The following is a 9357-nucleotide window of genomic DNA, read 5'->3' on the forward strand; positions in this document are numbered from 1 at the left end:
TCAGGTCAGTTGTCATCCCCTCTGGGCCTGCCCGCTCTCCCACCTCCAGAGCGTGCCGTCCTTAATCGACTGCCTTGTGCTTGCTACCTGCCTTCCGGCTGTCCTCACTCCAGCGCGGATCCCCAGGTAAATCTTTGGGGGGGTGGGGGGAAGATTTGTGGGGGAATCCGAGAGCCGAGACCTCCATCCACACAACGCACTGTCAGTCTCCCGCCGGTAACGCGAACAAGTCCTCACGTCACGCAAGATTGCGTGGCTCGCGGTGGTCCCTGTTTCTGGTTACTTGAACTAACCGCTGCATAACCCGTGAAAGTTCCCTTTGGGACGACTTCCTAGAACTGGAACTGCCGTTTCAAACTTCTCCCCTAAACGTCCCTGCGCGTCTCCGGAGAGGCTGATACCGCAAGGGATTGTGGGGAGCGTAGTTCTGGCTTGGAGCGAGCGAGAGCTGGGGTATCACTGGCGGAAATTGCTGGGCGTGAGAAAGGAGCCGCGCATCTTTCCGCAAACGTCGCTCACGGGCGCGCCTGCGCGATACGCGAAGGCGCGGCTTCACTTTCCCATGCGATTGGCCAGCTGTCTACCGGGCACGCGCAGATGGCCCTTTTGGCCCCTCCCCCGGGCCTTCGCACGGTCCTCTGGGAGTTGTAGTTCAGACTCGTATCCGAACTCGACCTCTGGTCGGCGGCTCGGAGTTCCGAGGCCGTCCCTGCCTTCGGCTCTCCGCTGGGAGGATGGATCCAGGACCGGGGACCGACACGGCGCCGCTGACTGGCCTGGTCTGGTCGTCGGCGTCGGCGCCTCCGCCGCGGGGATTCAGTGCGGTGAGCGACGCCGGGGTCCGGGGCTGAGTGGGGCAGAGGCGGCCGCGTCGGGGTAGCAGCCTGGCTCTGACCCGGGTCCGCGCCGTAGATCTCCTGCACCGTGGAAGGGGCGCCCGCCAGCTTCGGCAAGAGCTTCGCGCAGAAGTCTGGCTACTTTCTGTGCCTCAGTTCTTTGGGCAGCCTCGAGGTAAGGAGCGCCCCCCTTCGGCGTTCCTGGGGTCCGCCCACTCCCCGGTCCGTTTGCGGGACCCTCCGCCAGGCGCGCTGTCCCCGCCGCAGCGTGACTGTCGCTGTGTCCTCCCCTTCCTCCCCCTCAGAATCCGCAGGAGAATGTGGTGGCCGATATCCAGGTCCTGGTGGACAAGAGCCCCCTCCCACCGGGCTTTTCCCCGGTCTGCGACCCCCTGGACTCCAGTGAGGCCCGCGTCCGAGGCTGGGGGTGGGGGCGAGGGGCGGGGGGCCGCGTTCGGGTCCCTGTGGGCAGGACCAGGGAGGGTGGAGGGACGACAGGTGCTTGTTTTTCGAGCCTCGACTGCCCACTCGATGCGCTGGGTGATGACAGGGTTGGCTGAGGAGTCGAGCCCTGATCTGGGGCGGGACCAGATGCCCTGCCCTGAGCAAAAATGAGCCTTGACCTCGAGCAAGAGTTGTGACCTGTTTTATTACTCTTCCTGCTACATCTTCCACCGAACCACGAGCCATTTCCGAGCCTTTCCATTTCCAGGCTTTTGCATGCACGGTTTCCTCTGTCTGGAGCGCCCCCCGAGACTGCCGGCTAGCTATACTTGGTTCTCCCCCGGGTCTCTGCTTAGCCCTCCCCACCCTGTCTTCTGGCTCCGTCCCAGCCCTGACCCTCTGCTTTCCAACCGCCTGGCTCTCCTTGCCTCTCACTGCGTCTTGTCCTGTGAATTTAACTCTCAGGGTGATATCTATTGATAATCGAGGTTGGCAAACTTTTTCTGTACAGGGCCAGATAGTTAATATTTTAGGCTTTGCAGGCCAGATAGTGTCTGTGCCCCCCCTCCCCCAATCATCATTTTAAAATGTGAAAACCATTCTTAGCTCATGAGCCCTGCAAAGCGGATCTTGGACGTCTTTTGGCTTGTGGGCCAGAGTCTGCTGCCCCCTGGATTAGAAGACTAAGGACATGTGATGTTTGCAGGGCCAGCCAGGATGGGCAGTCAGTTCTGTCTGATTCCACACCTGCCCACCCTTGCCGTAGGTGCCCATGCTCACCCCATGAGGCTTCTCCATGTCACCAAAGATAAGCCTGCCCCAATGGCTCTTTCTTTTTTTTTTTTTTTTTCTTTAAAGATTTTATTTATTTATCTGAGAGAGAGAGAGAAAGAGAGAGAAAGTACAAGCAGGGGCAGGGGCAGAGGAAGAAGCAGACTCCCTGCTGAGCAGGGAGCCTGATGTGGGGCTTGATCCCAGGACCATGAGATCATGACCTGAGCCAAAGGCAGATGCTTAACTGACTGAGCCCCCAGACCCCCCAGGCCTGCCTCAATGGCTCCTAAGGGCTAAATGGAGTCCCCTCCTATGGCTGTACCATTCATGATTTAACTACTGACCTAAAGCTATCCAGGTAGCTGCCTTGTTTTTTTTTTTTTGAAAGATGTTATTTATTTATTCATGAGAGACAGAGAGAGAGAGAGAGAGGCAGATACACAGGCAGAGGGAGAAGCAGGCTCCATGCAGGGAGCCCGATGTGGGACTGGATCCCAGGACTTCCAGGATCACGTTCTGGACTGAAGGCAGTGCTAAACCGCTGAAACACCCAGGCTGCCCTGGGTAGCTGCCTTAAACAGTGCCCTGGCGAGTATCATCCTTTGGGTCCCTTCGCTGCTTTTTCCCTCTTCTTACTCCCTTGCACTCCCCCCACTCCCAGAGGCCTCTGTGTCCAAGAAGAAACGCATGTGTGTGAAGCTGGTGCCACTGGGGGCTGCAGACATGGCTGTGTTTGATGTGCGGCTGAGTGGGAAGACCAAGACGGTGCCTGGATACCTGCGAGTAGGGTAGGGCCACCCCCAGCTTCTGGCCTCCTTTGCCTCCCAGCTCCCATGTTTGCCCTGCTGACCCTCAGGGACTCTCCTGAGGCCTCCAGTGCCTTCAGTCACTTCACTGTGCCTCGACTTCCACAGGTTAAACTGGGGCAATTTTTTTTTTAAGATTTTATTTATTTATTTATGAGACACACAGAGAGAGGCAGAGACATAGGCAGAGGGAGAAGCAGGCTCCCGTGGGGAGCTTGATGTGGGACTTGATTGCCAGACCCTGGGATCACAACTGAGCCGAAGGCAGACGCTCAACCACTGAGCCACCCGGTGCCCCAAACCAGGAGTAATTGTATCAGTCCTGTAAGGTTCTTGCGAGGAGTGAGTTGATATGTCTGAAGTGCACAGCACAGTGACCAGACCCAGCAGTATTAATTCGGATGTTGCTCAGGGTGTGGGCTAAGAAAAAATGCAAACCACCCAAAGGACTGGGGTCATCCTTTTGGGCCAGGACCCCTTTCTACTTCTCTCTCCTTCTAGAGACATGGGGGGCTTTGCCATTTGGTGCAAGAAGGCCAAGGCCCCAAGGCCGGTGCCCAAGCCCCGGGCTCTCAGTCGGGACATGCGGGGCCTCTCCCTGGACCCACCTGCTCAACCCAGGTGAGTCCCAGGCTTGGGAGTAGGGTGGCCATGGGGGGAATTAGGCCTGACCCACACTGTCCTGCCTCTACCAGCAAGGATGGCTTTCCAGAGCGGACCCTGTCCAGGTTAGGCTCTCGGGCATCTACTCTGAGGAGGAGTGACTCCATCTATGAGGCCTCCAACCTCTATGGCATCTCAGGTGAGTGCCAAGCAAGAAACTGAGGCACCGGGTGGGGTAAGACTGGCTCATGGTTTTATAGCTAGGAAGGTGTAGGGCTGGGGTTGGAACCAGTCCTGGGATCCCCAGTTTTCCAAAGACTGGGAAGAGCCAGGGGTTTGGGGCTACCACCCTCTTTGGCTAGGGTGGACTGCAGGCAGGCTTCAAGATCCCTGTATCTCAGCCCCCAACCCTTACCTGCTTTCCTCAGCCATGGATGGTGTTCCCTTCACACTGCACCCCCGGTTCGAGGGCAAGAGCTGTGGCCCCCTGGTGAGTCTCTGCTGTGGGGAGCTTAGGTCTGTCTTCCTAAGGGTCAGGATGCAGAGAGGTTCATCTGTGGATCCAGTCCCCCAGCGCAGAGGCCCGCGTTCCTGGGTTAGAGGAGGCTGGAAGCTGGTGGGGTGGGTCTTAGTCCCAGAATGGCAAATCAGGAGGGACAACTGGATGCTGGTAGCAAGAGACCATGGTGGGAAGGGAGAGGGGATGATCAGGCAAATATTGGGGGGGCCCTCCCTGAGGATGGGGGAATGGGGTTCCAGGGTAGGGTCCCTGCCCAAGACTGACCTGCCTCTGCCTACCAGGCCTTCTCTGCTTTTGCCGATCTGACCATCAAGTCACTGGCGGATATTGAGGAGGAGGTGGGTACAGGGCCAGGATGGGGTGCTGGGGGAACCCCCACTTTCTTGCCACCCCAGTCTCCCCCAGCCACACCCCATCTCTTGCTAAGTCCCCTAATTGTCTCCCCTCCTCACCATTCCTCAGATACTACTATGGCCCCTCACTCACTGTGTTCTCCTTACCCACCCCTGCTCCCCCCAGTATAACTACGGCTTCGTGGTGGAGAAGACTGCAGCTGCACGCCTGCCCCCCAGTGTCTCGTAGCTCTTCGTCAGCCCCAGGGAAAGCCCGCTGCCCAGCACCCCTGACACACCCCAGGACTGGCAGCTACCCCACCCTGCAGCATCTTGGGAACCTTGGTGGTGCAGGGCTTTCTAGACTAAGCCATCCATGGAACCACAGCCCTGGAGAAGGAGCAAGACCTGTCTGCTTGGTGATGGAGTCTCTGGCCTGCCCCGCCCCCCGGCCCTACAAGGCAGAGGTGGGGGCTGGATGGAAACCAGTGCCTTCAAGTCATTTGTGTCAAAACGTTCCGGTGCCCGGAAGCCACTCGGGCATCCTCCCGGCAATAAACATTGCCCTGTGCCCACCGTCTGGAGTCCTGATCCCCGCCGAGGGCCCTCTGTGGCTCGTGGTCTGTGCCACGCACATCGAGCACAAGCCAGGGAGCAGATATCCACCCAGTTAGCAAAATTGTGGACGGGAGGCAAAGCTGCTGCCACTCCCAGAATATTCTGCAGAGGGGTAAACAGGCTCAGTGAGTGAGCGAGACTGTAGAACACAGAAGACCCGGTCGGCCCCTCCATCACTGCACATAGCAGGAATGATAGTTTCTGTTGCGTTTATATGGTGGGGATCACATCCCCAACACCTCCACAGTATCTCATTTAATCCCCCCACACCCCGGTGGGAAGCCCCAGTTTTGTGTGTCTTACATATAGGGAAACTGAGGTAGGGGAAGCTAAGGTCACAACTGATTTTTTTTTTTTTTTTAAGATTTTATTTATTTGAGAGAGAGGGAGCGAGCAGGCATGAGCAGGGGAAGGGGCAGAGGGAGAAGCAGACTCCCCGCTGAGCACAGAGCGATGCAGCGCTGGATTCCAGGACCCTGAGATCATGACCTGAGCCGAAGTCGGATGCTTAACCAACTGAGCCACCCAGGCGTCCCCCACAGCTGAGATTTGAACCCAGAGCCACCTGGGCTGCCCCTGCTCTCTTAATCTTAAAGCTGTTCTATGTGTCTTTTTTTTCTCTACTGTGTGATGGATACATTTTGTCCAAAGCATTCTATGATGTTGTCCTGAAAACTGAGAGAGTACTGGATTCCACAGCAAATACCCAGGTACCTTCCTACAAGCCTTTGGTCACATTTTTGTCAGGCAATCGATACATGACCTTGTTCTCTGTGTGTTTTAAGACACCTTTTATTTATTTATTTTTTTAAGATTTTATTTATTTATCCATGAGAGACACACACAGAGAGAGAGAGGCAGAGACACAGGCAGAAGGAGAAGCAGGCTCCATGCAGGGAGCCCAATGTGGAACTCGATCCCCGGACTCCAGGGTCACACCTGGGCCGAAGGCAGGCACTAAACCACTGAGCCACCCAGGGATCCCCAAAGACAGCTTTTAAAATACACCTTGCTGATTGGCTCACACTGACTTTCAGCCAACAGCACTATAACTCATGCCTGAAACAAAGCTCATCTAACACACATTTTCTCCAGGGGACACATCCAGCCTTCTTACATTCAGAGACAGTAGGACAGCACCAAGTACTATACTTAGAGGCCTTTTTAAGTAGAAAAATTGCCAACAAAAACACAAAAATGTACAAAATGTGCTACTAGATAGACCATAAAAAGGCCACCTGTTTACCATCAGAGCTGAAGGAAGATGGCAGGGTGTCACCACATTCCACCTCAATGGGGACCCTGTGCCTCAGTGATACAAACTCCCCCCCCCCCCCCCCGCCACTCTGAGCATGTCCCTGAATGGCTACAAAGTGCTGCAAGTGTTGGTTTGGGGGTTGCAAATAAAGCTTAGTGGGTGGAACTCACACGTGTGGGGGGCTGTAGCATCAAGGTAACCTAGTCCGCAGCAGTCAGGAACATCCTCCAATCTTTGTGGCTTAGAAAGATGAAGGCTTCTTCTATTTTTTAAAAAAATATTTAAGATTTTGTTTATTTGACATAGAGCAAAAACGGGGAGCGGCAGGCAGAGGGAAAAGCAGGACCCTGGGATCATGATCTGACCTGAAGGCAGGTGTTTAGTGAACTGAGCCACCAGGTGCCCCACTTAGGCTTCTTCCTCATTCATACCACATGCCCGTGGCGGAGCAGCAACGGACTCTGCTGGTCACAGTCTCTGAGACCTGCCTGAAGGGGCTGCCACCATCTCACCATGACAGTGGGGGCAGGCTCAGAAAGCTCTTACCCTGTCAGCGAAATGCCCTGGCCTGGAAGGGCCTCGTCAAAGTTCTGCTCAGAGATCACTGGCCAGAAGGCACCCCACTGGGCCCCTGGAAGGGGTGCACCCCCCACCCAGGTACTCGTATCTAACAGCATTGTCCCGGGGGGCTGAGGGCAGAGATCTGTCCTGCTCTGGGGTCTGTGGGAAGCAGGATGGCCCTGTGCTGGGAGTCTGAGGGCAGAGACTGCGCGCTGTCCCGGAGAGCTAGGCGAGGGAAGAGACTGTGCAAAATGTGCCCGTCCCCCATGTGCTTCAGCTGCCTTGGGAAAACTAGGCCTTGGGTGCTGAGACATCTCCCCACATCTCCCCTCCCTGGGCCCTGCCAGGTCCCGCCCAGGCTGCCCTGGCGCCGGCCACGGAATCTGATCCCGCCGGGAAGCAAAGGCCGTTTGTTCTCCCTTCTCGGCCACCCTGACACCAGCTCTGGATCACTTTCCAGGACACCCGTGAGTGACCAGGGGCCCCCAGGTGAGCTGTCCTGGTCTCAGCTCTGACTGGACTTGGTGGCCAATGACCCTGCAAGATCCCTCTGAGCCCCGTGGGGCCTAAGGACACCCTCAGGAAGGTGCGGGAGAGTCACCATGGAGCCCACCCACCACCCACTCCCAACTCGGGCCACATCCATCCCGACTGCCATGGCTGAGCCTACACCATCTTGGGCTACAAGGAGAGAGCCAAAGCTTTATCCTTCCTGCCTTTGGCTTCTCCCAGGTGCTGAGACAGGTGTCACCTCAGGTGAGATGAGGTCCCGGCTCCCCTGCTCACTAGCCGGTGACCCTTGAGCAGTGGCTTAACCTCTCTATACCTCAGTTTCTCCATCTTTACAATGGGACTCTCCATGGTGCTTACCTCAGTGCCGCTCCGAGGGAGATGCTCGCATACTGCTCTACCGACTTGCAGAAACACTTCCCTGCTCAACAGTTTCTACAGCGTAAAGTCTAAGCAGGTGCATGCGGGGTGCAGCCCCGGTGGCCTCTGCTAGCGCAAACTCCACACTTGTATTCCAATGCTTCTGAGCCCAGCTGTGGCCCCTGCTGCTCTCTCCACCCCCAGATCAGAGCACCCACCTATGCCAGATTCAAACATCCGCTTGCCACCCCCCTTGAAGCCCCCTTAATGCTACGGCCTTCGACCTCACCGTTCACTCTGCCTACTACTGAACTTGATGTAAGTGTGATTCCCTAATGAGTTCTCTTCTGAGTCTGGCTAATTCTGTTCAATATTATTTTTGTGACGTTTTTCTAGGGTCAGAGAATAAATACCCCAGGCCTTGAGCCCCTGTGTTGGGGTCACTCTGCTGTGTGTGCTCTTTGCTGTCTCCTAGAGATCCCCAGCAGGATGGAGCCCAGGCAGTCATGGTACTGTCTGCTTATTGGTGTCCCTGAAGGCTTGGTGTCTCTGGGGCTTCCTGGGGTAACCTCCCCTGTAAACAAACCACACCCCCCTCATCATCTCATGGTCTGGTTCTGAAGATCCCAACCCAAGACAATGTCTTTGGGAGACGTTATTCACTCTCTAATCACACCAGCGTCCCAACAGCTGCTTGTTTTTGCGTGGCCTGTGGAATTAATGGAGACATCAATCCCCTTTCTGATCTGGTCCTCGCAGCTGTGTTTGGTGGAGTGGAGGAGGTTACTTTATTTTATAAAGGACACTAAAGTGGCAGGTCGCATGACTGTTCCCCGAGCCAGGTCTGTGCCAGCTCCTGGAGCACCAAACCCTTATCAGGTAGCCAGGACACACAGCGACGACCTCAGCATTTGGCTCCTGGCCGAGGCCCAGCCTCGTCCCCTCTCACCTGATTCTGGCTGAGATATGAGGATGCTTGGCACCCCTTCCAAAGCAGAGTCCGGGGGGTTGGGGTTGACTTCAGCCGGGCAATGGGCAGCCCGCTCCCAGCTTCGTTTTCAGGGCTCCTATTCTGGGTCCCAGGAGGATGAGCAGGGGTCAGACGGGGAAGAGGCTAGTGAGCTCACAGGGTGCAACATTTAAGGAGCTTTTAGTCCAGGAGCCCATCTCCACCTGCAGTGCCTCCTTAAATTTTTTTTTTTTTAAGATTTTATTTCTTTATTCATAAGAGACACAGACAGAGAGGCAGAGACACAGGCAGAGGGAGAAGCAGGCTCCATGCAGGGAGCCCGACGTGGGACTCGATCCGGGGTCTCCAGAATCACGCCCTGGGCTGAAGGCGGCGCTAAACCACTGCGCCACCAGGGCTGCCCCAAATTTTTTAATTAAAGTAAAATTCACATGAATTCTCCATTTTAAAGTATACAGTTCAGTAGCATTTAGTGCACTGAGAATGTTGTGTAAACATCACCACTGCCTAGTTCCAGAACATTTATATCACTCAGGAGGGAAACCGCATCCTCATGAGCAGTCACTCCTTATCCTTGTCCCCCGGCTGCTGGCAGCCATTCACCTGCTGTCTCTGTGGATTTGTCTGTTCTGGACATTTCATATATGTGGAATCACACACTATGTGGCCTTTTGTGTCTGACTTTTTACACTTGGGGTTTTCAAACTCCATTCATGTGTACCATATCAGTGGTTTTTGTCCCTTTTCATGCCTGAGTAATATTCC

The 9357-nt window shown here is 55.5% G+C and overlaps 1 protein-coding gene across 2 annotated transcripts; it reads left to right on the forward strand.

Moving 5' to 3' along the window:
- The first annotated feature begins 331 nt into the window (after positions 1-331).
- Positions 332-4891, forward strand: MVB12A (multivesicular body subunit 12A). Of its 2 annotated transcripts, XM_041764683.1 has the most exons (9): positions 630-824; positions 913-1011; positions 1142-1238; positions 2716-2842; positions 3362-3481; positions 3556-3662; positions 3892-3953; positions 4265-4321; positions 4503-4891. In XM_041764683.1, exons 1-9 carry the CDS (start codon positions 735-737, stop codon positions 4563-4565), a joined length of 822 nt encoding a protein of 273 aa, XP_041620617.1. In that variant the 5' UTR covers positions 630-734; the 3' UTR covers positions 4566-4891. The 2 variants fall into 2 exon arrangements, with proteins under 2 accessions (XP_041620618.1, XP_041620617.1); XM_041764684.1 differs by lacking the exon at positions 1142-1238 and having other exon boundaries at positions 332-824.
- The last annotated feature ends 4466 nt before the right edge of the window (positions 4892-9357 follow it).

The sequence above is a fragment of the Vulpes lagopus genome, chromosome 7 (assembly GCF_018345385.1).
Source record: "Vulpes lagopus strain Blue_001 chromosome 7, ASM1834538v1, whole genome shotgun sequence".
Lineage (NCBI taxonomy): Eukaryota > Metazoa > Chordata > Mammalia > Carnivora > Canidae > Vulpes > Vulpes lagopus.

Coding starts and splice junctions, on each gene's coding strand:
- MVB12A (XM_041764684.1), top strand. CDS start 563: ATGCGATTGGCCAGCTGTCTACCGGGCACGCGCAGATGGCCCTTTTGG. Junction 3,482..3,555: donor GACCCACCTGCTCAACCCAG/GTGAGTCCCAGG, acceptor TGCCTCTACCAG/CAAGGATGGCTTTCCAGAGC. Junction 3,954..4,264: donor GCAAGAGCTGTGGCCCCCTG/GTGAGTCTCTGC, acceptor TCTGCCTACCAG/GCCTTCTCTGCTTTTGCCGA.